Source organism: Cucurbita pepo, chromosome LG19 (genome assembly GCF_002806865.2).
Source record: "Cucurbita pepo subsp. pepo cultivar mu-cu-16 chromosome LG19, ASM280686v2, whole genome shotgun sequence".
In the NCBI taxonomy this organism is placed as follows: domain Eukaryota; kingdom Viridiplantae; phylum Streptophyta; class Magnoliopsida; order Cucurbitales; family Cucurbitaceae; genus Cucurbita; species Cucurbita pepo.
The window spans coordinates 7,378,659-7,397,610 of NC_036656.1; the positions used below are offsets into that span (position 1 = coordinate 7,378,659).

General features: G+C 37.7%; 4 protein-coding genes across 10 annotated transcripts; 2 read left to right on the forward strand and 2 right to left on the reverse strand.

The window, feature by feature from the left end:
• The first annotated feature begins 326 nt into the window (after positions 1–326).
• Positions 327–11,319, forward strand: LOC111781534 (protein STICHEL-like 3). 7 transcript variants are annotated; one of them, XR_002812996.1, is made up of 12 exons: positions 327–588; positions 729–3,331; positions 4,163–4,382; positions 4,844–5,350; positions 5,539–6,082; positions 7,041–7,104; positions 8,143–8,232; positions 9,085–9,247; positions 9,326–9,763; positions 9,871–10,119; positions 11,086–11,120; positions 11,228–11,319. XR_002812996.1 is itself a non-coding variant. In XM_023662187.1 (9 exons), the coding sequence occupies exons 3-8, from the start codon at positions 1,259–1,261 to the stop codon at positions 8,221–8,223; spliced, it is 3,489 nt and encodes a 1,162-aa protein (XP_023517955.1). In that variant the 5' UTR covers positions 327–588; positions 729–773; positions 864–1,258; the 3' UTR covers positions 8,224–8,232; positions 9,085–9,274. The 7 variants fall into 7 exon arrangements, 3 of the variants coding, with proteins under 3 accessions (XP_023517955.1, XP_023517957.1, XP_023517956.1); XR_002812997.1 differs by having other exon boundaries at positions 9,085–9,241; XR_002812998.1 differs by lacking the exon at positions 9,085–9,247.
• Positions 11,111–12,517, forward strand: LOC111781707 (transcription repressor OFP5-like). Its single transcript, XM_023662394.1, has one exon. The coding sequence runs from the start codon at positions 11,111–11,113 to the stop codon at positions 12,515–12,517; it is 1,407 nt and encodes a 468-aa protein (XP_023518162.1).
• Positions 12,518–14,837: 2,320 nt separating this feature from the next.
• On the reverse strand, positions 14,838–17,106 carry LOC111781537 (heat stress transcription factor A-4c-like). Its single transcript, XM_023662192.1, has 3 exons — positions 16,992–17,106; positions 16,309–16,855; positions 14,838–16,219 (listed from the first exon to the last, which is right to left on the reverse strand). The coding sequence occupies exons 2-3, from the start codon at positions 16,525–16,527 to the stop codon at positions 15,215–15,217; spliced, it is 1,224 nt and encodes a 407-aa protein (XP_023517960.1). The 5' UTR covers positions 16,528–16,855; positions 16,992–17,106; the 3' UTR covers positions 14,838–15,214.
• A 603-nt stretch (positions 17,107–17,709) lies between these two features.
• LOC111781999 (probable C-terminal domain small phosphatase) lies at positions 17,710–18,633 on the reverse strand. The gene has a single exon (XM_023662755.1). It carries the CDS (start codon positions 18,601–18,603, stop codon positions 17,803–17,805), a length of 801 nt encoding a protein of 266 aa, XP_023518523.1. The 5' UTR covers positions 18,604–18,633; the 3' UTR covers positions 17,710–17,802.
• Positions 18,634–18,952: the final 319 nt, after the last annotated feature.

Consider the following 18,952-nt stretch of genomic DNA (forward strand, 5'->3'; position numbering starts at 1 on the left):
GGGCTCGATCAATAGTGGTGGGCCAGACTTGACCTTAAAAGCCCATTTGATAATGGGCTGGACTAGCCCATCCAACACCCAGCTGCAAGGCAAACATTAATATATATTAGATAAATATGTTTTAATTAGATTCAAATTCACGTAACTTTCATGCTCTCAAACATATTAGATAAAATTTATAAAATGGGAAGTTGTATTTAATGTGAAATGAAATATTGTCTTTTTATATAGTTCTAACTTTCAAGTATAATTTATGTCTCATTTAATTATTAAATAAATGCACAAAGACGGTATTATTCAATAAATTGTTTATGTTCCTGTGCTGACGTGGCTTCAGCTTCGAGAGGTGTCCTTCTTCTTCTTCTTCTCCTCCTCACTTCCCGCTATACACTCTTCTGCTCATGCTCGGTATTCTGCTGAATTTTTCTGTTTCTCTCTGTGAAGCGGAGCTTCCTGTGTGTTTGGACTGGGTTATCACTTTCCTGTGAAAGGGCACCTCGTGAGCTTCATGGGAAGCTTGCTGAGAGATCCGGGCTTTAATTTTCGAAGCGCCAGATTGGATTCTGCTGTTCCCGTCTTCTGATTCAGGTGATTCCTGTTCTTTCCTTTATGATTTTTTTCCATCTTCCTCAACACTTTCTCTCTGCCCTACTCTTTTTGTTTTCTTCATTGTATCTTTTTATCTTCTTTTGCTGTCGTTCTCATTTTGTTCTCTTCCGTTTTGACAGAGACGGCCACCATTTTTTTAGGGATTTAAGGGGACTACAAATGAGGTTTTGATTCTAGCATTTTGTTTTTTTGTGGAAAGAGGGGTTCCTTTGTGTTTTCCCTTACGTGCTGAAGCTGGGTTGAGCTTGTTGCAGTTTGCATTGGAGTTTTCTTTTGGCTGCTAATTAGGATTCAGTTGGAGTAGCATTTGGTTTGAATGCTACCTTCAACTTACCCAGGTTTTTTGGGATGGGTGATTGGAAGTGTTTCGGTGATGGATTTTCTTCGTTTCTCATGTTCTAATTGGAGGAAAGTCGACGAGGTTTGGAAGTAAATGTTTGAAATGGGTTGGTTTAAATAGAGTTAGAATTTAACTTACCTACTTTAAAATAGAAGGACCTCTCTTTGCCTAAACTGCGGGGTATTTGGAATTTATATATCGTAATTGCAGAGGTTGGAGCTTTCGTTGTCTGATTCATATGCAATATATTTAGATTTGTTTCCTCAATTATCAAGAAATTTCCCTACCAAATGCATTTGTATTCTCATCATGACTAGAGCTGTCCGCGCTAGAATTCTCAAGGAAGCAAATGGTGATATTAGCGATCATCTGCGTAACCACATTCACTTGACAAACTGCATTCACTTGAAGAATCACATGCACAAGCACAGCCCCATCTTGGCTGAGAGGTCTCTTATGAGGGACCTCATTGTCCTTCAGAGGTCGCGATCTCTCAGGGACCCTTCTGCAAGTCCTCCCTCATGGCAGTCTCCCTCATTAACTGATCTGCCACCGAGGGTGGGTGAAAATAATGCTGTGATTCGTGAAGGAAGAAGGTCAGTAGGAACTGAGAGTCGAAGGGTAGGTAGAACAATGTCAGGAAGTTCTCCACTCTCGGGAAGTTTTGCCACATCAAAAGTCATTCCGGCTGATATGAATGTGGGTATTGACAGGGTGACAGCAGTTAGTGAGCACAGTGTTAAGAGTGAAATCCAAGATGGTCGACGAATTCGGAGAGAAGAGTTAAGTCGGAGGAGTGTTGGAAACAGTGTCTTGGATGGCAATGCAGAATCATCACCTGTTCAAGATGCATATCTTCTGCACGAGATTATTTTTAGGAAATCAGAATCTAAAGATAGGAGTGAACAGAAGGATAAGCAGGTCAAGGGCATTCCATTTAAGAAACTATCGGAGCAACTGATTTCTGCTCCTATACATAGTGAGGACATTGCGTCTTCAAGTGCTAATGTATATGGGAGACGATCTCAGCAAGAGAAATTCATTGATGAACCTGAACCCAGCTTCCGTGGAAACTGCAGTGGATTGGATAGGGTAAAAAGGCGAAGATTTCGAGCTACAAGGAGAAGTCATATGAATTTAACTTCCAGAGACACTGGGGTTCACAATGAATTGTCTGTAGCTTCTAATACATTAGCTCATGGTTCATCTCATTCAAAGCATAAAATGGAAGAGGAAAATGAAAATTATGCCAACAAAAATGTCATGGGTGCTCCTGGAAATGGGTGTGGAATGCCTTGGAATTGGTCAAGAATTCATCATAGGGGGAAAACTTTTTTAGACATGGCTGGAAGGAGTTTCTCTTGTGGCCTGTCAGACTCAATGTTAAGAAAATGCAGTCCAACTGCACATGGGAACTGTATTTCTGACACATCCATTGCATCTGATAACTCAAGCTCATCTGCGAAGTTTGATGCCGAGGCACTACCTTTACTGGTTGAGGCCTCTGGGTCCCAGGAAAGCATTGAAAATGCTGGCTGGCAACGAGATTACTCTGGGGAATTGGGAATATTTGCTGATAATTATGTTGAACATGAAGAGGATTCCGACCTTGCTTCAGAAGCAAGGTGTAGTAACCGAAGAAGAACGCAAGGCCACTATCCTCGTTCTAGACATCAAAATCTGACACAAAAATACATGCCACGAACATTCAAAGGTTTGGTGGGACAAAATTTAGTAGCCCAAGCTCTTTCAAATGCTGTCTTGAAGAAGAAGGTGGGGTTACTATATGTGTTTTATGGTCCTCATGGTACAGGAAAAACATCCTGTGCTCGCATATTTGCTAGAGCATTGAACTGCCAGTCTTTGGAACATTCCAAACCCTGTGGGTTATGCAATTCTTGCATTGGAGATGACGTGGGAAAGAGCAGGAATATAAGGGAAGTTGTTCCTGCGAGTAATCTAGACTTTGAGAGCATTAACGAACTACTTGACCATATGATAGCTTCTCGGCTCCCATCACAGTATACAGTGTTCATTTTTTATGATTGTGACAGCTTTTCCTCTAATTGCTGGAGTGCCATCACAAAGGTCATTGACCGAGCACCTCGACGTCTAGTTTTTGTTTTTGTCTGTTCAAGTCCAGATGTTTTACCTCATATAATCATATCCAGGTGCCAGAAATTTTTTTTCCCAAAGCTGAAGGATGCTGATGTCATCCGTACTTTGCAGTGGATTGCTACCCAAGAAAATTTAGAAATTGATAAAGATGCACTAAAACTTATCGCATCAAGATCTGATGGATCATTGAGGGATGCCGAAATGACTCTTGAGCAGCTCAGTTTACTTGGCCAGAGAATTTCTGTTCCTCTAATTCAGGAGCTAGTGAGTATATTTTAATTCGCAAGAAAGAGTTAGTGATAGAAGTTTCCATTCACCATTTTTCAGATGCTACTATTCCATGCCTAGACACTAGTGAATGAAATAATTTCTGCCTACTTTGAAATTTGACATGAATTGTTTCGAGAGCGAAAGTGATCTTGGGCTGCAATTCTATCGTTGTCTTATTTCTTGACTTCCTTATTGTTAGGGAATAGTACAAACCTAAATGTGTTCTTTCGTCTACATATTTTCTTTTAAGAACCCTACGAGCAGGTTTATTAAAAACTTGAAACTGCCACATGGTGTGCATGGAATGTATCTCTTATAATTTTAATCATCACTGTTTAGTTACCTTTCAGTCTGTGTGTGAATATCATTTGTATTACTGACATAAATTAAAAATTTTCCAGTATGCTGACCAGTGACACAAATTTGGTCTACGCTGTTTCAAACTTTCAACTGAAACAAACAATGCTGTCTTTTATTTTGTTAATATGACCTTATATATTTTCATGTGGGACAAAAAAAAAAAAAAAATTATTTCCTGTTTTCGGTCATGGAAGTAGCTTTTATGGAGGGGGGCGTTGTGATAGTTTTCTGAAATGGTTTTCTCAACTGGTGAAGCATGAACTTGCTTATAATAATTCTTCCAGTATAAGATGATAGACTCGTTTCTGGTGATTAAAATTCTGGCTTTAGTTACAATGATATAAATTCTTCAAAACTATAAGAATAACAGTATCCCTTGCAATGCAGTTTGGTTCTTATAATCTCTAGTTCATATAATTTTCTTATCATTTCAATTTATATATATGTTCTCCATTGGGTTTTCAGGTTGGGCTCATTTCTGACGAAAAATTGGTGGATCTTCTTGATCTAGCTCTATCTGCTGATACTGTAAACACTGTGAAAAACTTGAGGCTGATAATTGAAAGTGGTGTGGAGCCAATGGCATTGATGTCACAAATTGCAACTGTAATTACTGATATTCTTGCTGGTAGTTATGATTTCAAAAAAGAAAGACCTCGAAGGAAGTTTTTCCGACGTCAACCATGTAAGTCAAAGAACATATCATGTAATTTATGGTGACCTCGCTGTGAGTAGAAGTTAAATCAAGGTGGTTCACATGCTTTCCTGCTTATAAATGTGAAGGACCTTCATTAATCCATTTCACCTGTAACTAGATTGTTGTCCTGTAAAGTTTATAGCTTTTTTTTGTTCCTTCGATGCATTATGAACTCTAGTTTTAAGTATATTAAGATTTTCTTATTCTGATTAATAAGCTCAGAAGGCTATTTAACGTTACAAACCAGGCTAACTTAGGTTAGCTAGAAACTAGGAAAAATAAATAACAAACACTCCACAATCTACCAGCTTAACAACTAATCTTCAACAAATTAAGGAATGCAGATTTCATATGATCCTTAGCTCATTTTGAAAATTTTGCTGAAATGTTCCTTATGCTGGCTTTGTCATCTATAACACCAATGATGCTCTTTTTTGTTTTCATTCTAGTATCCAAAGAAGATATGGAAAAGCTACGTCAAGCTCTGAGAACATTGTCTGAAGCTGAGAAGCAATTAAGAATGTCGAATGATAAATTAACCTGGCTTACAGCTGCATTACTTCAACTTGCTCCTGATCAGCAGTATATGTTATCCAGTTCTGCGGAGACTAGCTTTAACCACAGTCCCTTGGCCCTGAATAATGTGAATGGCAGGGGTTTATCAAGGAACGCTGACCAGCTTGCTGAAATACCTCAGAAAGGATTGTCAACAGATTTATATGACAATAGAATGGCCGAAGGCATCAGTTTAGACAAAAAAAGACATTCTGGAGTTGGTGTGGCTCCTCAGCAGACAATTGCAAGCGCTGATGATTTAATCAAGTCTAGTGGAAAGCAGGTTTCTGGTAAAGATATTGAAGAAATTTGGTTGGAGGTGCTAGGAAAAATTCGGAGAAATAGTATTAAAGAATTTTTTATTCAAGAAGGGAAGCTTGCATCAGTGAGTTTTGGTGCAGGTACATTTTGTTGCATCCTTGTTGCACAGTTTCATGCCTCTATAATTCACTTTATTTATTTCAGAACATATATTTTACAAATGTCAAATTGAGCATCAATTCTTAGGATCACATAAAAATTATGCATATTATTTTAGCATCTTAGCGAAGTGTTTTGACTATTGCTAATCTACCTTATTTTTTGGCAGCACCAACTGTGCGCTTGATATTCAATTCACATCATGCAAAATCAAAAGCAGAGAAATTGAGAGAGCAAATCTTACAAGCATTTGAGTCTGCTCTTGGGTCATCAGTGATAATTGAATTTAGATGTGAATTGAAAAATCATTCATCAGTTACTCTACCTGCCTCCAAGAATGGTTTGTTACATATTAGGGACATGAGCAGTTGTGAGCCTCAAGCTCAGTTATCACACTACGGTTCCGGTGAAGTTGGAAGAGGTGAAATTGTTGAAATAGATGCTTTACCAAGGGTAGCCCATAATCAAAGAGAATCGAATCATAGGAATTTGGAAGGTTCACAGGGAGAAGTATCAGTCTCACGCAGGAACTCGACCATGTCATCAATTTCAGAAACAAGAGAAGGTGGAGCTCAAAGTCAGAGTCAAAGTATTGTGAGAAGCAAAGTATCTCTGGCACATGTTATTCAGCAGGCAGAAGGATGTTCACAGAGAAATGGACGGTCCAAACACAAGACTGTATCTATAGCTGAAGAACTTGAGCAGGAAAACTTGTACGTATTGCTACCTCAAAGTTTCATATTTTGGCAGAGGGAGAACAACTCCTATGCATTAAATGTGGTTTGGAAACTCAAAACAGTTTTCTATTTTATTGAACAATCACATAATTTTCAATTGTCCTTTGATCACAATCTTCAAAAAAATAAAAAAAATGAAAATGGAAACATACAAGATCTTTCAAACAAAAGTCTTCTTACTCTTCTATCTCATCCTGCAAAAACCCTGTTCATCATGAAGCTTAATATCTTTGGGCTAACTGTGTAGGCTGAGCCTTTCCTTCTCTGGGCTATTTCTATAAAGCTACATATTTGAATTTATTCCAGAGAATATGCTTTTGAAGTGGTACTAATTAGCAACTTGAGGTAGATTATAGGCTGTTAGAGATATTTCACATTTTAGAGATATTTCACATTTCAGGAAAAAATATGAAAGGTTAACAAAATTTACATAGATTTAAGAGGTTTTTTCTTTNTTTTTTTTTTTTTTTTTTTTTTTTTTTTTTTTTTAATGAATCTTAGTAAATAAGTTACTCGTAATAATGAAGTTATGCAATTATTCACGTATGGGACTTTTAAACTAAACCCAGAGGGGAGGTATTAGCCATTATAATTCACAAAGTTCCTACTGCCCAATCCTATGTACAACAGATATCTATTGATTGCTTAGCGTACTCTTGAGTGGCTTATATAGTTATATTGAAGCTGAATCAGATGCTTTTTCACTACTCGAGATTGCAAAGGTCATGGAAACTAGTTTCCAGTTGTGGTGGATTTCTCTTACTGATATTTCCCTTTTTTTTTTTTTTCCTGTACTTTTCGGACGCTGAGTTTATTAATTGGCATTGATGATAAGATTCGCCTATGTTTCACAACCAAATGCACCTTAATTTTGTTGGACTTTCAAATTCCTAGAGTTCTTTTCTTCTCTTATTATTTTTTACATTTTGTGCAGGAGACTTGAACCTCAATCAAGAAGCTTATTATGCTGGAAAGCATCTAGAGTTACTCAAAGAAAGGTAGGGTGAGAAAAAGGTTTAAGATAATTTATAAATGGTTTGTTTCAGTTTTAACATCACTATGTCTATTTGAGAAAAATACAGTCTTCAAACTTTTTTTCTATAAAATAGGCTATTTAACTTTGCAGGGATAGATGTATTTCATTCATTCCCTTAAGTGGAAGGCATCTTATTGAAATTCCTCACTCCTGTTGCATTCTGGTGCAAATATCATAAATCTCAAGAAACCATTTTCATAAATTTTTGTTCACGGTCTGGTGTTTGTTATTTTGAATGTAGATAATATAAGGGAAAACTTTGTATTGGCTGTCATATTTCTAGAGTCATACAGTAGTTTAAATGTTTTCTTGAGGAATAGATAAATAAAGGAAAAGGATATCCACCAGTGGTTGTTTGATAATAGTTGGACGATGAAGGGCATATGCTAGTTTCTTCCAATTTATTATGTCAATACTCTCGAAAATTCTCATGATGTTTGTCATATATGTCAGCTTCTTTCATAATGATCTGTTAATAAGTATTTTGAAACCTTTCAGATGAGAATGATAAACTACTCAAGTCCAATCCTGAAGCCCATGGAAAATGTGTATAATGTAGCAAATTATGCTTTAATCTCTCCTTCATTGTGTGATTAGTAATTTTATGGCTAAGCTAGGTTTCGGTTTGATGATAATGAAGCGTGTGTTTTCTCGAAAAAAGAAATAATAATAATGAAGCATATTGTGAACTTTATTTACTTGGTCCTTTCATTGTCAATTTGCTTCCGCCTCGAATAACCAATATTTTGATAAAATGTTAGAAAATTGAGCCAGAGTCATTTTTTCTATTGAGAGGTTGTAATCATCTGTTCAATGCAGTTGTCCTACTTGTTGTTTATTACTAGGAAAGGCCCATGACATTTTTCCTTTCATGACTGTTATTCCCAGGTTCTGGTTATGTGTATGAATTGCAGTGCAATTATGGTACTAATAATAGCAAATGATGCCTCTTTTCTGTAGTTTCAGTTAAAAGTTTACTTATTGATGATTTTCTTTGCAGCTTTCACGGTTAAAAATCAGAACTCGAAGGCCACAGTCATTGCTGAAATTCGTCTCGTGTGGGAAATGTCTCTCTGCTTAGTTGGGCAAGGTAATAATTCCGGCCGGAAAGGAAGAAGAGGGTGAATGGTCTTGGGGGTTGATTAACTTCGTTTACTCATTTAGTTATATTTAATCTTTTTTTTTTTTCTTTTCCTTTCTGTCGCATGTTGATTACTAGGCTGATTTTTATCTGTGTATCCATTTTTATGAAATCAATTAATTTTTCATGGTAAGTATAGGAGAGGATCATAGATGCAGTCCTCAGGACCTTTTCTCACTCAAATTCAATTTCCACCTTATAAGATCAGTTCTTTTGAGATTTACAATATACTTCGAACTTTACTACCATAATAATTAGCATCTTGAAATCATTTAGCAGAACGATATCGCAATTCACTGGAATTGTATCAATCTGTAGTCCAATGTTGTAGTCCAATGTTAAGGAGTTTCATTTCTAAAATCTTCATCCACTCAAGTAATTGTTATGGAATCATGCGTTTTCACTTCAAATGCAAACACTTACGCAATTAGAAGTCATTGAGGATTGATTTGATAGGTTGCCAACTAACCACAATACTTTCCAAGTCGTCCTGAATTCTTCCTGTATGCATCTAGATGTATTAGCAAATCTGAGTTAGAGATCTAATTGTTGATGTCAAGCAAAACAATCTGAGTTAGAGATCTAATTGTTGATGTCAATCTCAGATTTTCCTTTCTAAATCTGGATCTGGCAGCACTATTCAGGTTAGAAAGCCAATTATTGATGTTCATCTCTCAGATTATCAGCTCTGGAGTGAGCTTTAGTCTGGTGAATTTATGGAAATCAAGTATAAATGATTTCTTTGGTTGATTAGAAGCTATCTTTTCTTGTTCTCATGCCCTCCTCTAACGGTGCGTGCAGGTTTCATTTTCACTCCCATCTTCCTCAGGATGTGTGGTAGCTTTCCTACCCATGCCATGAGGAATTGAACAGGAGCCCCAGTTAACCTTATAACATAATGAATATTGAGCATATGTATATACTTTTCCTCCAGGAATCCATGAATATGATGATGCAAGTAAACGTGGGGAAATTAGTCTTTCTTCTTCCAGAGCATTTGCACAGAATACACAAGTAGTTCTAACTTGCTCTTCCTTTTCAGGATGCCAAGCAATTCTATACCTTCAAACAATCACAGTGCATGAGAACTGCTTTTGGTATATAAACAAAGCTTCTCTGCTGCTACATACACTCACTAACCGTTAAAGTTCTTCGTTGAAGGCTTGAAACATTATTGGCTCCAGGCTGCCGTCAAGTGGGGTGAAATTGAGTGTACAAGAACTGTTTTTCAATATTTTTGTATAAGAATAGTAATACAACATTTGTCTGCAAGTTATACAACAAGTTTATTAGAAAGTGTTATCCAATGGGCTTGAAAAGTCTTAAAAGAATTTGAAATCTAAGAAGCAAACCATTGGTTCTAAAAGTACCACTTAGGAACCATACAAGAGGAAGAGTGGACACCACAACTTTCAACCGCCAACATCCAACATTGACTGATATGAAATTGTCTATTAATAGTTCGATTGAAGCTTATCAGGTTTTTGTTTATAACATCATTATTGCTGTTTTTCAATAGTCCACGAAGTGAAGCAACCTGATCTTTTACGAAAATAGTTTAGTTGAAATAATCCTCTACAACTGCAGGGACGATTATTCACTAAAACCACTTTCTGGAGAGCTATTTCTTGCCATAATCTGCAAGAAGATCACAGCACTTGTTGAGTGAAGCTGAAAAGCAATGGTCAAATTGTCACATCGTCTATGTATGACTCTGAGGCTACGTAGGTCGTTGGACTATTTCAACTACTGCATGCCCATTATATTGTCGACTCAACAAAACTAGTACCCTCCACCAACTGATAGAGATTCATTCATGCGGAAGTCCCCACAAGGGTTTGTCTTCATCATCTTCATACTGAATATGATCATATATTTGGTTTCCTGTCTCGCTTATTCTTTATTATGAACTGTGATTTTACATGTACTTTTAAACTAACCTTTACCAACTACTAATTATAGGTCTAGAAAACATTCTTTCCTGTAGATCAAAACCAAATCAACTTTAATGCTTGATAGGGGTAACCTCAGAGTGCAATGGAGCAATCTACTTGGCGAAAGCCACTCTTCATTTTAAGCCCAGAAAAGGTTCATAATCTCCATGGGAAAATTTACAGCCCTCCGGCTGAAGCCAGTTAACTTACTAAATTACTTGTATTCAGCTTTAGACTAAAGGCAAAAGTCGGAACATCTATAAGTGATGGAAAAAAACAATAAAGCTGAAAGACAGGAAACCCAATAAAATTCCATCACCAAAGTTTGACAAGGATTTCCCAGAAACAGTTCAATCCAAAACTAGAACTAAGGGCTCTCCTAGTTGATATATGGCGTTAAATGTAGAAAAGAAACCCCTTTTTTCCCCATGTCTGCCTTCTCAACAGGTGTTTGTGATAATGACACACAGCCAACTGCCAATTCTTATACCTTCTGTGAGTTGGAGCCTATATGCACTAGGCGAGATGAAAATTAAGGAAATAGGTTCCTTTTCTTTTTCTGTTGTCCTGTTTTTTTTTTTTTAAGTTTCCTTTTAATTCCTTGTTATATTGAAAACTGTCCACAAAAGTGATAAAAAGTGGGCAAGTGGTCACAGGATTTATGGCGGGCCTTTCTTTTGAAAAAACAGCAAAAAGACCAATATGAAACCCACGTTCCTACTTAACAGCTTAACTGTCTCAATAACTGCTACTGCCACCATCTTCCCTCTACCATTATCTTCTATGAGTCACTTTCTTCTTTCGTGTTCCATTGCCCAAGTATATTTCTAACGCCAGTAACCTTTTTCTTTTTGTTCCAACACAACAGCAACCAATCTTTCTCTGCTGAAATTATGAAATGGGGTAGGAGAAAACCGCACAATCCTTCTTCTTCTTCTTCAACTTCTTCTTCTTCTTCCTCTAGGCCTTCTTTTATGTCTAATATCTTACCTGCTTCTTGGTTCTCAAAGCTCAAGCAAAAGAAAAGCAACCTAGAGGCCAAACCCGGACAAGTAAAGGGAACAGAGAGGAGGAATTCTCCTTGCATTCAATCGCCTGATTATGCAAATGAGACCCCCTCCCCTGATCAAGTAAATGGGAATCGCAGACGATTGCGTAGTGGAGATAATGGTGAGTTTTGGAAGCTGCCCTTTGGAGAAGATGGTTTTGATTCCAAAAAGAGTGGAGGGGTTCTGAGATCGGTATGGTACAACTCCGAGGATGAGCACGAGCACGAGCTTCCACATACAAGTTGTAGAAGCTGCAGATCAAAATGTACAGAGTTGGAGGGAAAGGAAGAGATCCAGAATTTTGGGGACATGGTTTTGAGGATGACACGGAGAAGGAGGAGGAGAGAAACTCCAACCCCAGTGAAAATTTTGAGAAGAGAGTGTGAAATTGAATCAGGAACTCCGAGGAGCAAATGCAGAGACAATGGAAACTTCAAGAATTTGGGTAAAAAAGTGGTGGAGAAGAAGGGATTTCAACCAGAGAGGGAGACAGTTAAAGCAAAGGAGAGAGCAAGAAGATCAGTAGGAAAGAAAATGTTGGAGCCGGAAGAAGAGTCTGGAATTAGGAAGAATGGGAGAGATAAAGCCAAATCGACAAGTACAAGGAAGCAAATATACATCTCTTCCACCATGCCAAGAAGTTCCAATTTAGGAACTATAGAAGAAAACTGTGTGTTTTCTTCCATGAAGGCAGAGGAAAGTGATGAACTTCACACAATGGGCATTGAAACCGATTCAGACTGGGAAAGGATGAAAGAATTGAAGATTGAAGAATTGAAGTCAAGATATGAGAGGCAAAGACAACCAATCTACACAAGGAAGGACTCGAACGAGAAGAATCCAAAAGGCAGAAGAAAAATCAGAGTTTACTCTCCAAGAACAGCCACTAGAATTGAGATGTGCAAGATCAAAGCATTGGAGGATATGAAGAAAGCCAAGTTAAAGATGAAGAGTAAGGTAAGAGAGAATACAATGGACGATGAGACCGACTTAGAGAGCTTTGCAGTCGTGAAATCATCGTTCCATCCACAGCAAGACTTCAGAGACTCAATGGTTGAGATGATCATGGAGAGAAGGATCAGTAAAGCAGAAGATCTTGAAGAACTGTTGGCTTGTTATCTCACATTGAATTCCGATCAATACCACGATCTCATCATCAAGGTGTTTAGGCAAGTTTGGTACGAATTGAATCAGGCATCTTTAGAATCTGAGTTAAATAAGCAATTCCCATGTAATGAACAGCTTCTTTAGCTAATAAATTTCAGACAAATGTAGTAATCTTATCTGTTGAAAACAAACGTCTTGGTTCATAAACATTGCAAGGAAATGCAATGTTGAATTACTGTTTTTCTCTTACAATTCAGGAAACTGAGTTTCTTCGTTTTCCACTTTCTTGAGAAGCAAGCATATGAGATTTTGAAATGGAAGAATAAACCCATTATAGAAACTGCCATATGGGGTCCAAAAGGGAACAGGTAATCTGTGGGTAAACAGTGTGCAATACTGAAAAGCAGGCAATGATGAATGAATTGAGGACATGGACATGGGTAGGGAGTTGCCAAAAGGTTAAAAGATTGGTGGCAGAGAGAGTAATAGGACAATAAACTGAAGCAAATGGAGGCATGGTAACAAATAATGCCCATCAAACTTGAGTAAAAGCTTCAACATTGGTGCCAATAATTCTCATAAATAAACCACTTTGTTGGGAAAATAAACACAATCATTAATGGTGTATTGCTGCGGCGGATGTGGCTGTTTGAGTTGCTTACTGCCTCACCCTCTTCACATAGAAAGAGAAAGAAAGGGGCTCGCTCCTATTGCGGACAAAAAAAATAGGTAAGCTGATGAAATCGATCGCGTTGGGACCATATTCACTCTCATTTTGTCATTACAATATTAACTTTTGTTATCATTTTCTTATATAGAACAAAATAGAACCTTATAGAGTACTATGATGTGAGATCCTACATCGATGATTGGAGAGTATAATAAAACATTTTTTATAAAAGTATGAAAACCTCTTCCCAGTAGACGTTTTAAAACCATGAGGTTAACGATGATACGTAACATGCCAAAGTGGATAATATCTACTAGTGGTGGACTTGAGCTGTTACAAATGATATCAGAAGCCATCGAGCAGTGTGCCAGTAAGGACGCTGGGCCACGAGGGATAGACTGAGATCTTACATAAGTTGGAGAGAGGAGCAAAACATTTTTTATAAAGAGTACAAAAACCTCTTTCCAGTAGATGCGTCTTAAAAATGTGAGGTTGACGGCACTATGCAACGAGTTAAAATAGACAATATTTACGTTGCCCATAAAAAAAGAACCCCAAAAAGATCACCCTCCAGTTATAAGAAAAAATTTGCAAGGGAATGCTGAATATTTTTCACTACAGATTATGATGGCAGAACCATTTCTTTTCAAGTACATCAGCAAACTTGTTCTTCTTTTCTCAAAATATGTATGAGCAAACTGAGTTCAGTAGAAGCCTCGATTAACACAAGATTCATGACCTGACAGAAAAAACAGATGCAACAAAACAAACAAATTTAAATAGGTAAAAGTAGCTTCCCTCTTCCATTACCTATGGTTCCACTAGAGGTTAAGCACTCGAACCTAGTATCACCATTACCACAAATGATCCCATAGCATGCATCATTGACCAATTCTACTACTTTTGATTCTACCCAAAGCTCCTCTGAGTTCATGATAGAATAACAGCTCCTACATGAAGGGATTCATTCGGAATAGCAGATGCATAGCTGTTGCACTAATTCAGTTTCACTCGCTCTCAAAATTATCTACAGTCAGGTATCATGCCATTAATTACTATACTAATGCACACCTTATTTCTCCGGCCACTGTGATTCTGTAAATATCAGCAATCATGATGTTTCCTTGGCCAAGTCTCAACCAGTTAATTGACAGTCACAGTATTTTAACATGGAGATTTGAAAACCACGCCTGCTGAATATCAAGGATAAGTAAACCTGAAATTGAAACCACATTAGATTGCATCAGAATCTGTCACCACAGTTTATATAAGTTAAACTACATCAAAAACATCCATCATGAAAATTTAGAAGGAGAAGGTTCGTATAGGGATAAGACAAAACCTATATGAAAGTGATAAATCCACAATAAGAACCTCCAAAAATTATATCCTTTCAGTTTCAGCACCAATTTGAAACAGCATAACGTAGAATGAAAATAAAGTTGTGAAGGCAACTCTTGTTACGGAAGACCTTGGAATATTGAGTTTCCAGCATTATCCGGTTGGCTATCAGAGGCAGCAACTCCAACTTTAACACTCAAGTATCAAGCTTTACATTGGTATACGAAGAAACATAAACAAATTTTACTAGCAGTTGAATAGAAAGAGAGATGCAGACCAAAATATCACACGACCATGGCCCTCTGAATACAACATAAGAACCTCATATCTTAGCACGGTAAGATGTAAGGAACCTAGCATTATGAATGCATGGCTAGATGAATCCAACAAGAAATAGCTTGATCATCACCAAAAGAAAATGACAAGAAGCTAATTGCAATGAACAAAGATGAGGAAAAGAAAATTGTGAGTAGGTTTTTAGTACTAAAACTTGAAAGTTGGACACGGAGCTTCCACAATTACATTTCTTTCGTTCATCTATCTGATGCATCATGTCTGTTCTATTGTAGATATCAGATAACCTCACATTGAGGATAAGTCAAGGAGAACGAATTAGACATAAGCTGATGTATAGTTGGCTGCTATTCACAATCAAATGGTGGAAAGAAAGGACATTTATGAGCCAGAAATCCCTACAATCATGCTTATAGGAAAATGGAAGAAACGAATCTCTTTACAGCTGCACAATCTATCGATTTCATTTGTACCTAAATTTATTACACATGGGCAGGGCAACAAGGGCATCATCACTTAAAAAAGATCAAATAATGTCACGTTTTCTCAGTTGGAGTAAGATGTTCCATCTGTTCTGCGAGGTTATTTATCTTGTTCCCAGTCCACCAAAGTTTTCCAAAGCTTATAGATTTATTCGCATTCTTTTTACTATTATCAGAATCCTTGCCTTCGGGTGCAACTTTTGGAGGATCAGATGAACCAGGATTCTCAGTCAAAAACTGTTCCCAAAACACATCATTGGCCCCATTACGCACAATCGCAGTGGTTTCATCAGCATCTTTTCTTGACACAATGGGATCAGAAGCAATACTTCCAACAGGCTCTGAATTCATGTCGATAACATGTGACTCGGACTGATAATTCCTATTTAGTTGTACAGAAGAAATATGTGGGCTTTGGATGTCACTTTTCGTTTGGTTGGACTTCAGATTGGGTAGAATGATAGCTTGATCAACATCGTGAATGGTCCTCTCCCAAAATGTTAGGGATGATTCTAACTGGTCGAGCTGCTCCATGTTGAGATCCGAGGTAGAAGAGTAATCCATATGCTTCTTTGACACTGAATGGGCATGCTCTGCCGGATCATCCTCAGCACTGGATTCATTGTAATAGTAGGCGACTGTAGCCAACCTCCTCTTTCTCTCATGAGATTGTGATTCTGGCACAAAATAAATCGTTAATTCTGGTTTCTGCAAAGCATGCGCAACAATAGAAAGCAACGTTTGCTGCTGTTGCTGAACACCTCGAAACTGATCCTTCATCAATTGCATTTGCAACTGTAATTCACGATTCTCTTGTTCGTGTTTCTGCGACTCAAGAAGAAGCTTTTCATTAGTGTGCTTAAGCCTCTCAACCTCTTCCTCGAATCTCTTCCTTTCAAGATCCAACAATGGAGATGAAAGTCCTTGTCCTTGAACATTCTGCAACGAATGGCTATGAACTGGTTTTCGCCTGTGAATGTTCCGCAAAAGGTCTGGCCGACCTTTCTCAAAATCCTCATTTGCAAATTCCCATCTCTCTGGATCCACTTTCTTAAAACCCTATTGAAATAAATAACTAATTCAATCAAAAAAATCGTGATTATCAGTAAAATGAACTGGGACACAGCCAGACTTAAGTACTGACTTACATATGTATTAAGCTGTCTAATGAAGCTTGAGAAGTTGTTATGCTTGAAGAATTTCGGCAGCAGATCAGTCGAAAACTCCAGTGGTTGCCACACAATAAAGCTCTTATTACCCGGAGTCCAAGATACAACTGAGTCCGTCGAAGGATCATCGACCATCTCGTAAGTCTTTGTCAGGAAAGGAGGCAACGAATTGGAACTGCCCTGAGCTTCGTCCATCATCCCGAATCTTAAAACCCCCAATCGCAAACCATAAAGTACCAAATTCAAATCCCCAGAATGAATCCACTTTGGGGCAACACGAAATCGAACAAAGATTCAGAATCAAAAGCTCAATCCTCCGCCGCAGGCTTCACAGAGTTTATTTAACCTAAAGAAACCGTTACATCCTCGAAAAAGAAAACCCTCGATAGGGTTTACCGAATTGGAATGACATCGACGTTTGTCGCAAGAATTGAAGGCTAAGAAACCCTAACAAGAAAAACCCTTGAATCTCCCGCAAGGTTTCCAAATTTCAACCAAACAGAAATTTCCAGGAAAGTTAAGCTCCCTGCGATCAAGTCCAGCAGAAAATTGAGGCAAATAATTGGGGAACATAAAAATCAAAGACCCACCAGATTCAGTTTTGTTAATCTTTGCGTAGTCGTTACAAAAAGAAGTCGTCAGCTGAAGAAAAAGAGGATTACCAAATGCGCGCTTCCACTTCCCGTCGCCATAATCGATCAGCACCCAAATTAACACACAAATTAGCAATCCTCCATGTATGAATATAACCCAACCATGTTGTCGGAAAAGGCAATTTCCTTCATTTTTATTATTTTTCTTTTTTTATATAATTCGAATGTATAATATAGCTTAATAATCAAAATTTTAAAAACGCTTTTACCTTTCTTAATTTCATTTCATTTATAGCGATTCGGTTTCTAATTTTGTTTATATTTGAAAAAGTGCGTAAATTGTTATTTAAAAATTAAAGGACCAAAATCGTTTTTTAATATTTAATTTATAAGTTTCAAATGATTTTGTAAATAAAGAAAAGGAAAAGGAAGGGGCAGCAGAAATTGCGATGAAGTTGAAACTTTAACGGCCGTTTGATGATTGCGTGGTAACTCACATTTTCTTTTTTAGACTATGAATTTAATATTCCCCTTTCACATCTATATTTCAACTTTCTCCCAATTTTAAATTTAACCCATTCCAAGTTTTTTAATTATTTCTTCGTCCATGTTTACTGTCATTCAAATATAGTCTCAGTTCATTCATATAAACTATTCTTGTATTAGAGAGGTAAGCCATATTATATATTTCATTTAATTTTTAACTTAAATATAGAATAAATTAAATTAGTAGGAGGGATTGACATTAATTAGAAAACAGGAAATTAAGGAGCTAATAATAAATTGAAGACGCCTCTAATTTCGAATTGAACAATAGGCATTGTTCAACAACTACAAGTAATAATCATTTCAATCAACTTCTAAATCAGAATTTGAATTTTCAGATTTGTTCTCTACTCAAATAGTACTTCACAGCATCCCTCATATCATCATAACAATCACAAACGTCAAAAAAATTTACCAATTTCCCAAGCTCCTTGTCCGCCGGATCGTCAATGAACGACGCAATCGGAATCGCATTTTCCGGCTGAAAAGCGTAAGCATTTGGATTATCATCCACAATCACTACTCTTCTCAAATCCCGCCCGATCACAGACAAATCCTTCACGTATTTCCCCTCCACCTCCTTGCAAGAATCGCGATACAATCTGTGCGAAATCACCGATTTCTTGTCCAAATGATTCACCACAAGCGACGCGTATTCCTTCAATCCGGCGGTGAAAACTACGATTTCGAATCTATCGGCTAGGGCTTCAAGAAATTGGTCGACGCCGGGACGTTTGAGGACGTAGAAGTTGAGTATTTCGCCGTCGATCCTCGGTCTGACTACGAAATCGAATCTCTCCGGTGGCGGATCCAGTTTGGAGTGAACCAGAGTCTCGTCGAGGTCGAGTAGAACCGTCCGCTTGGCCGGCGAAATGAGAGGTGGAAGGAGGCGGTACTCGAAGATTAGGGTTCGTACAATGTCGGGTTCGGTGGATGCAGTTTTCCTCAAGGCCTTGTAGCCTTTGTGGCGGTTGGGAGTGCTAATACGGGCCAACTTGGAGAAGATTTTGAGAAGACGGCGGTGGCAGGTGTAGAGAGAGCGGTGGACGGTGGCGACGGCATTCTTGATGGGGGACTTGCGGCGGCGGCGGTGTAAGGTCTTGGAGGGAGATCTTTTGATGATCTTGGATATCATTGTTGTTGAAAGTAGATTGTTGGAGGAGGAGAGTTTGGGGGTAAAATGGATTATGAAATGGAATCAAATTGAAAAATGAGCGTTAGGTTCGGTCTAACGGTCGACTGGTTAGGTTCGGAACCGTAGCTAGAAAAGAACTGAATAAACGAAAGTAGACAGGAGACTGCATTTCCTTTTTCTTTTTTTTTCTTTTTTTTTTTTGTTTTAATTTTAAATTGGGTTTTTTTTTTTTCTTAAACAAAAACAATGACCGTTTCTGCAAAACTACCTTAATTACCATACAACCAAATCATTTTTAATTTTTTTTTATCTTTAAATTTTGGATCTCAACATTCATATTCCATCCCGG